Source organism: Macaca thibetana, chromosome 7 (genome assembly GCF_024542745.1).
Source record: "Macaca thibetana thibetana isolate TM-01 chromosome 7, ASM2454274v1, whole genome shotgun sequence".
NCBI classification, from domain to species: Eukaryota; Metazoa; Chordata; class Mammalia; order Primates; family Cercopithecidae; genus Macaca; species Macaca thibetana.
The window spans coordinates 52,952,943-52,970,383 of NC_065584.1; the positions used below are offsets into that span (position 1 = coordinate 52,952,943).

At 48.3% G+C, this 17,441-nt stretch overlaps 1 protein-coding gene across 7 annotated transcripts in view; it reads right to left on the bottom strand.

The window, feature by feature from the left end:
* The window catches only part of SAMD4A (sterile alpha motif domain containing 4A), a 228,881-nt gene that overhangs the window by 13,285 nt on the left and 198,155 nt on the right, over positions 1 to 17,441 (bottom strand). For all 7 annotated transcript variants that reach the window (XM_050798252.1, XM_050798251.1, XM_050798253.1 and 4 more), the window contains 4 exons: positions 15,300 to 15,385; positions 9,628 to 9,746; positions 4,705 to 4,906; positions 3,312 to 3,438 (listed from right to left, as the gene is read on the bottom strand). In XM_050798252.1, the coding sequence (XP_050654209.1) occupies positions 3,312 to 3,438; positions 4,705 to 4,906; positions 9,628 to 9,746; positions 15,300 to 15,385 (534 nt within the window). The remainder of the gene's footprint in view (positions 1 to 3,311; positions 3,439 to 4,704; positions 4,907 to 9,627; positions 9,747 to 15,299; positions 15,386 to 17,441) is intronic.

Genomic DNA, 17,441 nt, shown 5'->3' on the forward strand with positions numbered 1-17,441 from the left:
CCATGAGGAACGTGACCATTTGCACAGGCGCCACACTTGTTTTCTGGTGAGCGTATTATACCTCGTAGTGTTTCCTATTCATCACCGGCAATAGCCACCTTGAAGGCTCTCCTGGCTGGTCCCAGGAAACAGCTAAAACTTATCCGTGTGGAGGTGGAGTTTGCAGTGAGCTGAGATCGCGCCACTGTACTCCAGCCTGGGCGACAGAGTGAGACTCTGTCTCAAAAAGAAAAAAAAAAATAAGAAAACTTGTCCATGTGGGAATAACATGAAACACCACTCCCGAGGGGCCTCCAAGTGCCTGTGAATTGTGTAGAACCAGGAACAAGGGAAGTGTCCTGTAAACCCGAGCAAGGTGACTGATGAACTGATCCACAACTTGGAGGTGGGTTCTAGCCCTCTGTCTTCTCTGTATGAGACGTTTAAAGTCTCCCATCAGTAGAGTTATTTTAGGTTTACAGAATCAAAGCATCCTTCAAATGCATTGTAGTCTTCAAGATCTGCCCAGTTTACAATGGATTCTCTGAAGACATCTAACAGCCAGGAGGAAAACACTGCATTCATTGCATGATAACAGTTTTCTGAGTATTTACTTTTGGGCTGGTTACACATCTCAATTTCATTTTGTGTTCGCTATTACTCCTGTTCATGTACAGATGAAAGCCACTTTCTGACTTCCTGATTTTTGCTGTCCTGACATGATATTTGTAGTCTAGTTTTAACGCCTGGCCACAAGCCCCGGGAAGTCTCCATAGCGAACCAGATTGCACTGCTTCGTGTGGAAAGGCCCATCTGCAGAAGAGGCTCTGAATCCAAGATGAGGACCCTGACTCTAGGATGAGCCTTCGTTTGGACCTGCTTGGAGGTCAGAGGTATTGTCCCTGGGTAGGAGGCTGCCTCCTTGGGGGGAAGGAAAAGTCACTACAGTGACCCGTGGCCTTGACAACCAGCATTTGATTGGCAAGGGCTGGGGAACCGCAACCCTGTGCCCTTAAGCAGGGACCTTCTGCAGCCTCCTTCCCCTTCAGCGAGGGATCCTGGGTCCTGGGTCCTGGCCAGGCCCTGCCCTGTCGTGCCCTTTATGCATGTCCTGGAAGAGCCACCCAGCATGGTGCTGAGCATGCTGGGCAGGCCCTAGGAGTGGCTCCTGTCCAGCGCTCAATGGTTTATTTGCAATCAGGAAATTTAGAGCGGGCTTTTTCCTGTGCTTTGGCTGTTATTAAAAATGCTGTGTGAGGACCTTTAAGGCCTTGCTGGAAGTGGGTTTGTAATACTTGAGAGATTAAAAAGAACACTCAAAGGGTTCCAGAGTTTTAAGTCCAGTATGCGAAGCACATTATTTAGAGACTTGTAGGTAACTACAGTCTGCTTAAAGGGGTTGTGCCTGTGGGCTAGGGAGGGGAGGGGAGAGGGACAGTCACTTTTGCTTACAGGCCCTTCTGTGTTATTTGATTCTTTAGCCACAGGAACAAGAGGCTTCATATGAAGAGTGAAAATGATATTAGGTTCATAGTTGCCCTGAGCACAAGCCAGCCACTTGGCACTGCTGTGAAACAGTGGAGCGGAAACAAAGGTATAGGTGGAAGATTCTATCAACAAACCCAAAGTGCTCCGGGACGACCCAGCTCTTAGAAGGGGGACTGTCTGGACCTAGTCTTCCCAATTAAGATGGAGAAAGCTCAGGGAAGATTCCATATGAACAAAGAGGAAGGCTGAGAACTGGCAAAAGTGGCAGGAAGAGAAAAAAATCAAGAAGGCCTTGAGAAGATATAAAGAATGGAAGACAGCAGTCACTCTGCTGGTGACACTGAGGCCAGGGTGAAAGACCCATTCAAGGTGAAAGATCTCCTTGTGTGCAGGACCTCTTCAAATCTTGTCCAGAATCTCTTTTATTGGGAATGGATTCTACATAATTCTGTGTGAAAACAGAGGATGGGATGAAAGGACCCCGGGAAAAAGCCTTCACAACCCCCAAATGTTGTCATGTTTCTTCCCAGGAGGAACAATAGCTACATGTATAGAAATGGAGAAAAGGAGCTTTAAAACAAAAGTGAGCAAATAAGAGTTTTGGAAGTCAAGAAGCAATGTGAGCAGGCTTCTGCGCTGTGGTGGCTGTCGCTCCCCTCCCTGACATGCCGTTCCCAGCGGCGGGTCCTCTCCTTCAGCGTCCTCCTCCTCCCTGGCCTCCCAATTTCAGCCTACCTCCCTTCCATCCTGCATCCTCCTGCCTGACTTCTACTCGGAATCCCCCACATGGAGGAATCCCCCCAGGGAGAGTGGCCAGAGTCCAAGCTCCTCAGCTTTGGATTCCAAGTCCCCCACCATGGGCCACAACCTTTACAGCTCCCTGGGTCCACTTTCTGCTACCTCAGCCAGACCCTTCAGCCAGCCATGGCTTCTGGGCCATGCTGTGGTATTCTGGACCTTTGTGGTCTTGCTCCTGCGTTCTTTCTGCCTGTAACTTTGCCTTCCCTCTCTCTACCCTCTGCTGTGCCCTGAAGCTCAGCTCCAATTCCAAGAAGCTTCCTTGCCTATTCCAGGCCACAGTGACACTTCCCTTCCTTAAACTCCTATAGATAGGACTTACTAGACAGAGCGTTTCTACTGTCCAGGGCATTTTCCTACACGTATAACACATCTCTGGTTTGCCTGCCTTGGGTGGGGGGGTCCATCCAGATAGGTGCAGTATAATTGCCTGAGTGGCTTGTTATTACCCTTGGAGTCTACAAAGTCTACAAGATCACTGCCTGCATAGAGAAAGGGTTCAAGTATTCATTAGCTGTGCATAATTCCAACCACTCTGTTTTAGGAAGCATGATGAAAGCTGAAATTGACTTGAAGTGTGCTAAATTGCGCTTTAACCGAGTAAAGGAAAGATGGCTGGTACAACAGTCATCACTTCGCAAGAAAAAGCCCAAACCAGGGGGAAGGTCTCAGCATCAACAGTTTTCTCTTTCTCTGTCTCACTCTCACTTTCTCTTTCCACACACACACACTACACATGGAGCCCTCCCACCTCCCCACCACCAAAGCCCTCTTGTGCTATCTCTGGTTTAATCAATCTAGAAATATGACTAGTATCAAAAATATCCCCATCAGATTGCAACCAACTCTGGGGCTCCACGTGCTGGCTCTCAGCCAAGCCGCCGCTATTCATGCTGGCAAGGCACAGTTTAAAAAAGGAAAGGCTTCTATAAGCTCCAAAGAATGCACGGTGGCAGTCAAGGCTAAGCACTTTCCGGCTGGGTTCACTGGGGCATCTATTTTGGCCTCCCCTCTGTGTCAAGGGGACGTGAAGCGCCGGGCCCTACCTGGCTGCTGGAACATCAGCATATTCTGTGGGGAAGTGTGCACGGGCAGCGAGCGGGTCCTCTGGACTGAGCTGTGGGTGCGGCTTGGCATGCTATTGCTGCCCCCGGGGTTGGCAAACCACAGGTTCTAGTGAGAAAAGCAAAAGGGGAACTTGTTAGTTCAGCCCCGCTGGGGTGGACAGCAGAGCCTCCAGCAAGAATTTGGGAGGCAAAGATCCCAGGAGAACTCTAACTTCTAGAAAAGGGGCTTGCAGGCCAGCACTAGCATCTGCATATTTACAGAGAAGGGTTTAGATTCCATTCACTGTAATTTCTCTTCACCTCAGTGCTGGCCTTGCTGTAAGCCTCAGCTTCATCTGGACACCGCTCTCCCTGTCTGCAAAACTCTTTATCCCAGTTGTTGCTTTTGCTTTTTCCCTGCCACTCTTCTAGGAAATGGGGGAGTTCTATAAATGTATGCAATGAAGAGCACAAACTATTTCAGGGCTCTCATTTTGATTTTTTTTTTTTTTTTTAGATTCTTACAATGTACTTCAAAGCGAGGGGGAGAGAAAAGAACCTCTCAGCTGGCAATGAGCTGGCACAGCTTAGCTTGTGTGTCCCAGTAGTGACGTCTTCTTGAACTGATCTGGGGGCTGGGGAAAATGGTCAGAAGACAGGGCTTTCTGGTACCCAGGGGAGTGAATCCTGCCCATCTTGCCTGAAGCCCTTTTCCTGTTTTTAAGCTGATCTGTCATCCCTTAGTTTCTCCTGAGACCCCAGAACCTCAGACCTACTTGTGTCCCTCCGATGCTAATCCCCACCCACAGAGCTTCGAGAAGCTCTGGACACGCAGGCAGAAGGCACTAGGCAGGGGTGAGGACTGGGGCTAGAGGGGTATGAGCGACGGGCCAGAGAAGTCAGCTCTAAATTGCACAGCAAGAACCTCTGGGCAGGCTGAGAATGTGTTAACTTTCCCCCTGGCGCGCACTCTCAGACTATGTCCTGTGGATGCTCCACCAGAGCTGGGACTAATACAAGGGAGCTTTTTGCCACAGATAAAAAGGGAAGGAAAGTTCTCTAAGTACCAGGCTCTCCTGGAGCCCAGATTTGGGAGGTAGAAGGTCAAGCATGGGGCAAGGAAGAAATAGGTCTTGCATTTCTTTCCAAAGATACTCTTGTGCAGGGTCCCCAAGGTTAAAGTGGTCCTCTGGGCATCCTAAGCACAGCTATGGGGTTGCTGTGTCTCCCAGAGAACAACGCAAACAATGCTGTTACCTCTGAGGAATAGTGGCAACTGCCCCCAGCATAGTCCCCCTTGGCCTCTCTCCCCACCCTGGGGTCACCTGGGGGGACATCTGCAGCCTCAGGCCTTGGCTTGGCCATCCTCCTCCCTCCTCGGAGCAGAACAAACCTGTCTTCCTTGTTTCATGATGGTGGGGGCAGCTGTGGTGTTGCGCTGGTTGGAGCTGACGAATCCACTGGTGCCCAAGAGGCCCAGGCGGGCGGAAGGGACGTTCCGAGAGGGGATCTGGTACTGGCGCGGGTTCCGTCTGCCCATGCCACTGCCCATAGAGCCAGCCGTCGGGAGGGAGTTGGACTGCCCAAAGCCTCGACTGTGAGAGCCAAGAGAGAAGGAAGAGACGATCAGTTATTATTCAGCCCTTTTCAAGCCACAGGCTTCCCATGGGATGTTGCCTTGGGGGGTCTCTTCACTTTTTTTTTTTTTTTTTTTTTTTTTTTTTTTTTTTTTTTTGAAGCAGGGTCTCACTCTGTCACCCAGGCTGGAGTGCAGCAGTGAGATCTTGGCTCACTGCAGCCTTGACCTCCTGGGCTCAGGTGATCCTCCTATCTCAGCCTCTGGAGTAGCTGGGACTACAGGCATGTGCCACCATGCCCAGATAACTTAATTTTTTTTTTTTTTGTAGAGATGAAGTCTCACTACGTTGCCCAGGCTGGTCTCGACTTTTCAGGCTCAAGCGATCCTCCCAACTCAGCCTGTTGAGTAGCTGGGACTACAGATTTTTATATTTTTGTTGGAGACAGGGTCTACCATGTTGCCCAGGTTGGTCTGGAACTCCTGAGCTCAAATGATCCTCCTGCCTTGGCCTCTGAAAGTGCTGGGATTACAGACATGAGCCTACCGCGCCCCGCCTCTGCTCATACTTTGACAGTTGTAAGGCCTACAGGGGCTCTGTGCCAGCGAACAACTATAATTAAAACAGCAGCTAACATCTGAGAGGCTATATCACATGTAACTTCCTGGGACTTGGACATTATTTTTCGATCCTTGCAACAACCCTATGAAGTAGGTGCTCTCTCCTTTGTAGCTGGAGAAGTAAAACTGTGTGTAATCCTTGTGCACAGGCCACACAGCCAGCAGGGGGCAGCACTGGCACGCAGGCCCAGCAGGTTCACCAGCACTCTGCCTTCTTCTGCCTCCCCGCCGCATCTTCTCCAACCCATCCTGCTGCAGATGAGGACACAGGTCTTGAACACTCACATGCTCTCGAGAGGCCACATAGCAAGAAAACAGCAGAGCCAGGGTCAGAACTGGGTCTGACTCCTGTCCCAGTGCTCCCTTCTTTAATCCTATCATTGTTTCTCCTCAGCCTGTGTGGCAGACTTGGAGAAGCCTGTGAGGCCCACCAGGATGTAAGCTCCATGTCTGTCCTCATCCATCCTGCATGTCCGGTGCCTGAATCAGTTTCTGCACAGGGAATGCAGTTAAATGAAGGAACCAATGAGTCTCTGCCATCATGATGCATCCTCGAATGAGAGAGCCGATGCCACCTGTGGGGCGAGGGATATAAGGTCGGAGATGATGTTTGCGAATGTTCTGGACCTAGGACACAAACTGCCTTCACTCCACAGGCCCTCCCTGCAGAGTGGGCCGCATAAAGGCCAGGGCAGGTCCATGCTTCTCCTGGGTCCGCGCAGGGAGGCTGCCAGAGCCCCTAGCATCACATGCAGATGCCGGCTCTCCCGTTGGGTTGGTTGACCTCAGCACTGAAGAATGCATCCTCTCCGACACGCCTCAGGTCTGGGAGGTTACACAGCAGCCGGCAGGGTTTCAGGAACCAGCACATTCTTTCCAAGAAGAGTCAGCTTTAGTCATTCACGGATGAAGTCGAAATGCATTACCTCCAGCGGCCACAAGATGGAAGAGATCTACTTTTCCAGCGACACAGGGGAGGTTTGTACCAAGCCTATGGGGAGACTCCGGGAAGCTGGGCTGACGTAGTTTAACCAGTTGAGGGTGATAGGGGCCTGCGAACAGTCATTTCCTGAGAAGCAGAGCTGTGCCTGTGTGTAGGGGGAGGGGCATCTGAGCCAGCAGTGCAGATCTCAGAAAATCACTTTCTCTTCTCCCCAGAATTCCTAAATTTCCTAGGGCGAGAAGGGGCAGGGGGCAGAATTCTGGGCTTGTGCCTTTCTACTTCCATGCTTTGGTGGCCGTGGAAAGAGTTCTAGATTCTGGTCAGAAGTTCATCTAAAGGTGGTGAGGAGGACACTCACGGGTTCTTGGTATCTTTATCTTGGCCTTTCTTCCTTTTTTCTCCTATTTTCCCCTTTTAAAAATTTCGTTTTTATTTTTACTAAGGCTTAAGACTTTTTGGTTTGAAAGAAGAACTCAGGGCCAGGAGGGGTAGAAGAAATTTCACATGATGAGAGACCTCCTTTGGTGGAAGGACAATCTGACTATGTGAGGTAGACACAAGGGCCGAGTGTTTTTTTTGTTTGTTTGTTTTTAACGATGAAAACTAGTCCTTTGAGTTTTGAAGTCGGAATTTTGGCCACCTGGTAGATGATTCAGTATTCTGCTATGATCTTTCCTTATTTAGTGTGGATAGCATTTTCTCACTTTCCTTTTTGGTTGGATTTTTAAAAAGTTATTTCATATGCAAAATACAGAGTCAATGAGTGATGCTAAAATGATATGTGCTTCCAGGAAGGCAAGACTGTATTCTTAAGCAATATAATCTGGGCAGAGGACTCTGTTATGGGATACTTAGTCACTGGAGAAAGGAGGGATCCAGGGACTCTTAGGACTCGGCTGTATAGGGGAGGGGAGTAAAGCGAGAGAGTAGGACCCATCATGTCCTACTCTCACGCTTTACTAGATTGGCTAGGCCATCTTTCTCCTGATGGTAGGACCCTTCGAGGGTTGTTACAAAGCCAGCTTTGCAGAGGGTTGCCACTGCTGGCAATCAGAGTGAATGCTTGGATTACTTAAGATTGCTAGGTTTAATGAAATCATCGATGCTTTCTGGGGAGAGAACAAAGTGACAAAAGCAAGTTTTCCTTTCTCATTCTCTCGCCTTACATTTCTAAATCTGATTTCATTACATTGAAATGTTGAAATGCATGAAAAGTCTTTGAGAAAGTAACATTAATAAGAATCAATTAATTTGGGATTTATGATAATCCAAGCAGGGGCTGGGTTGCAGTAAACTTTGTATTATTGGAGAAAGAGGTCTTCAAAGCAAATTAATAGCACAAAAAGATCCCAGAGGAAATACTTGTGAGTATAAAACATCTTCCAGCATTTTGAATTGAATTCCAATTCCAATTGAATATCCACAAGCGATTCATTCTTATCTAATCAATAAAAAGACGTCCATTAGGACTCCAACCTGGCAAACCTTGGGTTAGCCCAATCCAAGTGTTACTAACACCCTGGAGAGGTCAAGGTTCATGCCCCCTGCTCCACCTCCAAAAGGCTCTCAGATGTAGACCAATGACAACACAGGGCTGACAGAGGCCAGGGTGGGACTTTTGGAGGAGCAGCAAAGAGCTTAAAAGCCCCATCTTCATCTCCAACCTCCAAATGCCTTCTTCCTCTTGGAACTTGTCTCCCAAGGGCCCGGGGTTGCAAGAGGAGTCTGGAACCTTTTCACCTGGGAAAAGTATTGCTGCTCTTAGAGAAAAGCCACTTGGGATGGGGGTAGGCCCCAGGGCAGGAGGCCAAGGAAGCTAGACCTTGCCTTTCATCTGGGCCATTGGGAATCCTCAGGGCAGAGATAGTCTAGTCCAAGAGCTTGGGGCCAGGGAACTGGTCCTGAAGTGTCGCTTTGCCTGAACCATCTTTTCCACTCATCAGCCTGAGACCATGAGAGTTGTCTGCTTCCACAGGGTTAAGAGCATGGAGCTGGAGCTGGTGCCAGCCTGCCTGGTTCAAATCCCCGATGCTGCTGCCTACGAACTTGTCTGTAAACTGGGGTCAACAACAGCAGCTCTACCTCACATGGTTGTCACAAGGATTAAATGTATTAATATTCTTAAAGTGCTTGGATACCACTTGGCATATGTAAGTGCTAAATAAATGTTTGTTTAATAAATAAGCGTTATATATGCTGGAATGTGATCACACTTCAGTTTTAAAATTAATCTTTCATGAAGTCTTTTCACAAACTCCAACTGGCCTCATCTCCCTTAAATACAAAACAGTGATGTTTTAAGGCACACTTATGCAAATAAATGCCCCAAATTTTAACACCACGGGCAAAGAGCTTCTATACATGCACCAAGAAATGAAACAAATTCAGAACCTTTCAGGTGCAAGTGAAGACATTATCTGCTCATGTTTTAAAAGTGTAAAATAGAATGTTAATTTTTCAGGATGTTTACATTCTCATTCCCTTATGTCCCCAAAATTCCCTATCATTGTTTAAGGCTTAACCCTTCCTCTACCCTTAATTTCTCCCACAAATTGTCACTGTAGTTCATCTTTAATATGCATTTGGATTCCTCAATTTAAAACTATATTAAGGTAATGGGTTCTAAAGTACAACCAGGCTTATTTTTATCTGCGTGCAAGAAGCTGAAGTACTATGAAAAAAATCAAGAATTGAACTGCTCCACTGTGAGACTGCAGACCAAAATAGACTAGCCCTGGGCTCTTCACCCTGCCACCAACTATAATTAGCTTGTCTACAGCTAGAAGGGGGAAAAAAATTACCACTTAAGGTGCTGATAGAACAACCCATTTTTATCCTTTCAGATCCCCCTTTTGTGGGTGATCCATCCTGTGTTTTGCCTGCATTTGTTAAATCATACCCACTCTCCCCTCTGATACCCATCTGGACTATTACCATCATTTTGACAATGCAAACGGAGTCACAAAAGCTCACATTCAGCTCTTCCCCTGGGAGTGCTCGCTCTCACAGCCTTTTCCCAGCCCCACCTGTTTAAGTAACGCAATTTGGAACTCGCCACAGGGCATCTTCATGAACAAGGAATGGTGCCCTGCCATATTCCTGCCCCAGGAACTGAGGTAGGCAAGAAGGTGCCAGGGGAACCACCATGCATTACAAAGAATGAAATCCCAACATACTTTCTTTGCTGTCGATATCCTGATATGTCTAGAAGGGTTTTCCGAGGGAAAGACCGAAAGAGCTTCTGCACCTGCTGTTTCCATGACAACAATCTTTTTTTCTGTGTCTCTGTAAATGCCTGCAAAAACAAACAGGACTTTTAAATGGGTGACACAGCCTGGCATTAGAGGGAGAAACATGCAATTAATAGGGGAAAACATTGGAGTCTCTGCAGTTGCCTTTTCTTCACCTGTTTCTAACCTGGTCCAAACAGTAGTCAGTTTAATTTGGGAGCTGCCTACTTTGAAAATTTAAATTATCTGACATTGGAGGTGCTTGGTAAGGTACATGCATCAAACTGTTGATAACCCTTATTTTTGGTTATATTTCTGGCAGATCCATAGCCACATTCCCCCTCCCTCCTGACTCTACTCCGGACTCTATTAACCAAGAATGAATTGCAAAATTGATTGGTGAATACTCTGGGTTTTGCAGGCCCCCCTGCATGTTCATAATCAATGAAAATTCTCAACCACTCCAAAAATCAATCTGCTTGATGGTGTGTGGCCACCCTAGAGTGGTCTCCAGGGTGTCAGAGAATGGACTCTATTCTCTGTGTTTCAGGACTTTGTTGAGAAATCTCCAGTTAATGGGTCTCTTGCCTTACAAAAATCCCAGTGTGCCAGTCCTGACTTAAACCTTCTCTAAAGTTTGGGAAAATATGTAGGTCTGATACCTTCAGAACTCTTTTCTAGCAAAACTGGTGTGTGTGTTTTGCCTACTGCCCTGTAACAAACTCTTATCTATATTATAGTTCCTTTTGCATTTAGCCTTTGTACTTGCCACAGACTAGGAAAGGACTTTACGTGGGTTAGGGGTCTCCAAGGCAGGAACTCTCAGATTCATGATATATTAGAATTAGCCAAGGGACAGTCAAAATTCAGATACATAGGTTCCCTTCCACAGGCCCAGAGCCTGATTTAGTAGATCTGAAGGAGTGTCTAGAGAGTTTGTGTTTGTAGCAAGTGCCCTGGTAATTCTGCTGCAGGTAAAGCATGAACATGGGGTGTTCTAGGTGGTGAGGACACCACGTCATATATGAATCCCCTGCCAAGTGCCTAGAACTGTAACTTAGAACATGTGCTGTTGGAAATCCATGTGATTTGATTGATTCACAGTAACAAGGATGGAGAGAAGATTCCGAAGTAGTTTTGTCAATAAGGCATGAATTCCTTTAAGTAGTCATAAAATATTACTCAGTAACAGACTAAATGACTAGTTCCCATAAAGGAAACAGATTCCTTAAATGGAGAAAAAGAAATGACAGCTTAATTGTCCCCCAGTGATGCTTAATCTTTAAGGACCTAAATACCAGGAGAGCTCTGTGGACAAAAGCAGAAGAATGTTAATCATGTGGCAGAAACGTCATTGAGGACTTACAAACCCCTTCTTCCCGGGTGACCTTAGCCAGATGCCACTAAGAATACGCATCAAGGCAGGCTAGGAGGCGAGGGCGTGGCTCTCCTCCACAGTCCTGCCCATTGGTTGGTGATGCTCCCTCTGCGTGTCCTGCTACACATGAGGACCTCTGAAACCGGGCGAAAGGCGAGCGTTTCTGCTGGACTCACACCGAGAGGGGATCATTTCTGCTTTTGACTGGCTTATTCAGCCACATGTTGTGTGAGGATACGTGGGCATGCTGGTCAGGGTGACCTGGGGAAGAGAGTTGTGGGCCAGAGGAAGGCTGTGGATGCAGACGGGCAGGGCTCGAATCCCTGCACACCTTTATGCACGTCCCTCTACCCAAGACTCAGTGCCTCCTAGAAACTGAGGATAATCTCTCTCTCAAAAGGATGTTGTGAGAATGAAATAACACATGAAAAACACTTAGAATACCTGGAATGTGCCTCACTCTTAATGATTCAATAGATGCCACTCACAGGTGTCACACTGGGGTTTGGTTTTGGACTGCACAGACCGGCCGTTTGGTGGTGGTAGACAGCTGTTCATCACATTAGACATTCAATATGACCTTGCACTCCAACAACAGCACACAGCAAATGACTTCACAGTCTCTAAACTATGATACTGAGCTGATCTGGAGCCAGCCTGAAGGACAACTGGCCTGAGTTTCCAAGTGACAAAGGAGTAAAGGGCTCATTTCATGGATGCGCTTCCTAAGACACCATTATAGACATGACATCTTCCCTGGTGGGAAACAGCACCCGAGAAGGTGGGAATGTTGGTGCCTCCACGGGGAGGGCAGCGCATTCCCTGAGCACCTCAGTGGGCGGTGGGGTTCCTTTCCTTCAGAGCTGCAGATGGGAGCCAGCCCCTTAGCAGTGCTGAATGAGAGTGGGGGCGGTTCTCAGTTGGGGCTGTGGTGCTTGGTCTTGGCTGGCTCCAGGAGTTTCTGAACACTGGTTCCTGACCTACAGAGGAGTGCTCAGTTACAGGCAATCGGCATTGGCTATGATGCCCAATATCTCACTGCAGCCCCAGGCTGGGCTGGGGAGCAGCTTCCTGAGGGGCCTGGAGGGGAAGGGAAGGCTTCATGCCCAACAACTGCCCAGGCACCCCTAGTCGCCACTCCAGAGTTCTGGCCCTCTCAAGCCTAGACCAATGCATCTGTCTGGAGGAAGATGGCTATGGTGTCCCAGTGTACGTGGCTGGATGAAAAGGCTCATAAAGAGGCAAGAGCCATTCTTCCCAGAGCCACCTCAAGACACAGTGAAGTGCCCAGAGGCCTGGGATTATCACTCAGGAGTCAAAGTGACTGGTCTCAGAAATAAAATTCAGAACTTCCCTCTCCTTCCTTTCATGACTCTGGGGACTCGGTCCCTCCATCCTGGGGAGGAAGGGAGGTGTCCTGGCCCAGTTAATACCTTCCCTGCTCCAAGCCAGCTAAGGAACAGCATGTCCGGGCTATGAAAGGGCGTCCTGTCTCTCTGCGCCCGGGTGAACCTTCTTCCAGGATGGAGGCTGTGCGCCTCCATGGGGCCTCACAGGCAGGGCGTGTTCTGCCCACACAGAATAACCAGAGGCTATGGAAAATTATTCAGACGCTTTTCCTCTCTCTCAAACTAAAACCATAAAAAGCCCTGAACAACATTTTCCCTTCCAAAGCGGCACGCAGGCCCCTCCATCCTGACTTGAACTTAGCAAGCAGACACCTCACCAGCAGCTTCCTGCCTGGGGCCCCCAGCCGTGAGAGGCCCCTCCGGGCCATCAGAGGAGATCACTTGGGGCTGCACGGAGGTAAAGGGGAAAAAACAAAACCAGAGCCAGGATACCCAGGGAGGACACCCAGGATGGCGGGAAAGCGAGAAGCGTCAGGCCAAAGTTTCAGGGCTGGCGAGGGACAGTTAGGAAGCCTGTGGATTGTTGGGCACGGGAAGCTGGAGGACTCATTATTTCTGTCTCAGGGGCTCAGCTGTCTTGAGGCAAGGTGGGCAGTACCGTGTCCTCCAATATCGATGCTGAGAGCGGGCGTGGGAGAGGAAGCAGAGTTCCGGTTCGCTTTTATCAGAGGCTGAAATCCTCCCCATGCTGTCTGCCCCAACCCACCCACAAATGTCCTACTTCCCAACAAAACACGGAGCCCTGCAGACATCGCTCTCTTCTGCCTCCTTATGAACCGAGTCTCTACCACCAGGACTCTCGCTTGCCTTCCAGGTTTGAGTGTGGAGAGGATTCCTCCATGGAAATGCCCTGTTCTGGCTCCAGGTTTGGTGCCCGTTGCTGCTCCTCTGTGCTCCGGGGAACGCAGGGATGACCTTATCAGAGGCCTTCTCATCATGGCTGTGATGGCCTGTTTCTTTCTGTCTCACCCCTTCTCTCACTACTGTAACCTGCCTAGTTCGGGACAGGGACTAGGTGCTCAGTAAGTATCTATGGAATGAACGAGTTATAACATTCTTCACTGTGTTCTTGACTTCTCTTCCTTCGTTGCTTTTTCCTGGCCAAAACAAGTCCAGTGTCAGGATTGGAAATAGAAAAGGATTACTCAAGCTTGTGGGGAGAAGGCCTTGTCCCTGAAACAAAGTCACAGATAAGCCTTCAATACAGGCTTTTGACAGTGCCTGGGTGCTCTAGGGAAGCCATTAAAGAGGGAAAAAAACATTTTTATTTTCAGTGAAAAGTCTAGTACTTTGGTATAGTTGAACATTTCAGAGGATGGCATGTCTGAGCCCCCAACCTAGGCGGCTGGTCACCGTCGTCACACTGACAGCTTTGGCCAGAGCCGCTTGGGCACGTAAGAATCCATATGGCCAAGAGGAGAAACTGCAAAAATGAGGGTCTGGGGAAGTGGGGAAGGGGGAGCTGGGATGGAATCCCAGAGGACAACTGTACCCTTGTATGTGAAGTGTGGGTAGCAGATGAGGGCCCTGAGAACTGAGTGAGACCTTCGATAGCCCAGGGCCCATGCGGCAGCTGGGAGGGTGAGAATGTGAGAGGGAAGTGGAGAAGAGGCCTGGCTGCTGTGCTGGGCATCTCCCTTCACCGGAGCCCACTGGACTCCTGGAGTACTGGCTGCCAATGCAGCAAAGGTGAGGAGGCCTGAGGCCTTTATTATCTTTTTTTTTTTTTCCCCCGAGACAAGTCTCACTCTGTTGCTCTCGCTGGAATGCAGTGATAGGATCATAGCTCACTGTAGCCTTGGCCACCTGGGCTCAAACCATCCATCCTCCCACATTGGCTTCCCAAGTAGCTGGGATTACAGGTGTGCACCACCACACCCGGCTATTTTTTTTTTTTTTTTTTTTTTTGCAGTGACAGGGTCTTGATATGTTGTCTAGGCTGGTCTCAAGCTCCTGGCCTCAAGTGATCCTCCCACCTCGGCCTCCCAAAGTGTGGGGATTACAGGCGTAAGCCACCGCCCCAGCTCCTTTACCATCTTATTCTCACATTGAAATCCTACAAAAAGACTTCGCCACCGTAGGTTTATCTGGTCCCAAGTTCTCTTTAATCTAGGCCTTGCCTCTGTAGCTCTTTGTGGGGAGGGAGGGGAGGGGAGCCCAAGGAGCCACTGGAGTTTCAGGTCTGAGGTGCAACTCCCTCTCCCTCATGCCCCTCAGGGACAGCCACCAGTGCAGATGGCTGCCGAGCCCTGCCATGCCCAAGTGTCTGTCTCACTCTGTATATGAAGACTATGCCTGAGAGTCCAGTAGGCACACCTGCAGCCCGCCTCAGGCCTCCTCCAAAAGAATATATAGCAAATATGATTCCTATAACAATCGCAAGCCCCCCCCCCCCCCACACACACACACTCATTATTTCTTTATGGGCTCTTTCTCCCTTCCTCTCTCCAGTTCCCTGAGCTAAAAGCCAAGAGTTCAACACAAGATTTTTAAAAGACTTGAAAACGCCCAGGGCTAAGCAGCAGGGCTCGTGTGTTATCCTGCGAGGCTTGGCCACCCGAGGCTGCTTCCCCAGCCAAAAGTCATCTCAGGCGTTCGCTGCACATCAGAGCACTCGGTCTGGGCAAATCTTTGGACACCAAAGTAATGTTCAAGCTGTGTTTGGGTTTGAGGCTGTCATAGCCTAGTTCTGCCCAACCTATTATTAATAACTGTCCACCACTCAAAAACAAGTTGTTGGAGACTAAAATGATCATATCACAGAAACTCTGAGAACCTTTTCTAAGCAATAAAAACAAAAAATTGGTTTTGTAAAACCTGTCACTACTCACCTCATGAATTAGACACTTGTCTATGAGCTGTAAATAGGAACTTATATTTTCCTCATCGGGTCTGGAGACCAAGAGCTGTGTGCACACTGTAATTAAAAAGAAAAGATGAATTAGACAAATGCACCCCTTTCTAATCTCTGGGACCTGACTCTCATTTCCCTTCAGGACCAACACTCTGAGAGGTATGTGTGTCTGCAGCTTTATGTGAGGCTCACAAAAAAGGCCAAGAGGCTCCTCATTCCACAGAAGTCAAAGGCTCAGACACCGTGGGAGCCCTTGCCTTGAGAAGCCCCTTGGGTTAATTCCAGTCGTGCCATTCCATGTGAAGCCTTCTGCAATAAGACACTTCGTGAGAGGAAGAACACAGCACTGAATAGTGGCGTCCTGAGCTCCATCTTTGAAAGTGGCTCTGTGTGAGGGGCTTCAAAAGCATCCAAGACCCTGACACTGTCAGAGAGAGCAGCCTCCGTGATTTTATGAATGAGCGCGCACCATTCGCCAGGTGCAGAGGCAGTGGCGTTTGTGTTTGGAGGAACGAGCTGGCACCTCCTGGAGACGGGGAGGTGTGTGGGTGTGCACATGTGCAGGAGGCCTGCTACTCACTCCTCGGAGGGTTGCTTTCTCAGAGTGATATGCACATTTATGCACACATAGGCGCAGGCTCACCTACACACTCAAGTCAGTGCTAATGAGGATGGAGCAGAGTTAGTCTGCGGGTAGAGTACACACACGCACTGGCTTTCTCACCGCTACGTTACTGTGGCCCATTCTGGTCTCATCATAGAGGTGACGATTCCCCAACTTTCTTAGTAGTGTTTACAGGGCCAGGGTGGAGATGGGTGGACAAAAGGAGTCAACCAGAGAGTAAAAAATGCCTGACACTCAAGAAGACCAAGCTTCAAACCTGGCATCATACTTCATTCCTCCCTGTCCCTAACCCTGCATGGCCGTTTGGTCACACAATCCCATTTATTTCTTGCCTTTGCACGTAGACTTTCAGTATAACAATGTTTGTCATAACAAAACCTTGTAAACCACCTCACTGCCTATTCATTGGGACTTTGTTAAATACATTACGGTTTATGCATACAGTGGAATAGTATGCCACCTTTAAAAAAACTTTGAGATGGTGCTATTTGTATTGATAGAAATATTGTAAGTATATATACTTTTAAAATTTTATTCTTTTTTTTTTGTTTTTGAGAGACAGGGTCTCACTATGTTGCTCAGGCTGATCTTGAACTCCTGGGCTCAAGTGATTCACTTCAGCCTCCCAAAGTGCCGGGATTACAGGCATGAGCCACCGAGCCCGGCTATCGTATTTTTTAAAAACCCATCAGCCTGTAGAAAAGAATGTAAATAAGGTCTGCGTGCGTATAAAAGTGAATATTCATGTGCTTATGTATGATGATGAAGTTTCTGAAAGGATATCCCAAAACTTAATAGTGACTATCCCTGGGAATGAGGATGGCAGGGTTTGGGGTGGGGGCAGGGTGGTTTCCACTTTCCACCATTTGGTTCATTGGAATTGTGTATGCTGAGCGTGAACTGGGGTTACCGTTTCCTTTAAAGTAGTTAAAATATAAAGAAGCAGTGCCATAGCAGTGTGGGTCTCTTAAGAAGTAGGGCAATGTACCGCGTGTTCAGTAGCTGCTCCACTTGGGCTTGGCGGAGCCGTGTCTTCACCCATGGGGAAATCTGTTCTAATCCAACACAGCTAAGGGGTGGGTGGGGGAGAGTGAGGGCCCACCCTGGCCATCAAGCTCCAAGGGAAGCTGTGAGTCATCTCTTCCACCAGATTACTATGAATTTAAGCCTTTTTTTTAGGACATGCCTTAAGGTGGGTGGTGGAAGGGTGGGAGTTGCTCTTACTGCAAACTGGGTTTTTAAAAATGGTCTGAAATATTGGACAATAACAGAGAAAAAATTGTTTTCCCCTTCCAAAGGAAAAGTGCTGGCATTACCACATGTTAGAAAATAATCAAGATGTCTTATAAGACACCAGATCAAGCATAAATTATTCTAATGGTGGATATTTTTGAGGATATGGAAATAAGGGTCTGCCCCAGAAAAGGCAGAGGGTAGCCCAGGTAGAAAGGGGCACTCTTACCCAAAGGACCACGCTGTGGATTCTACCCTCCC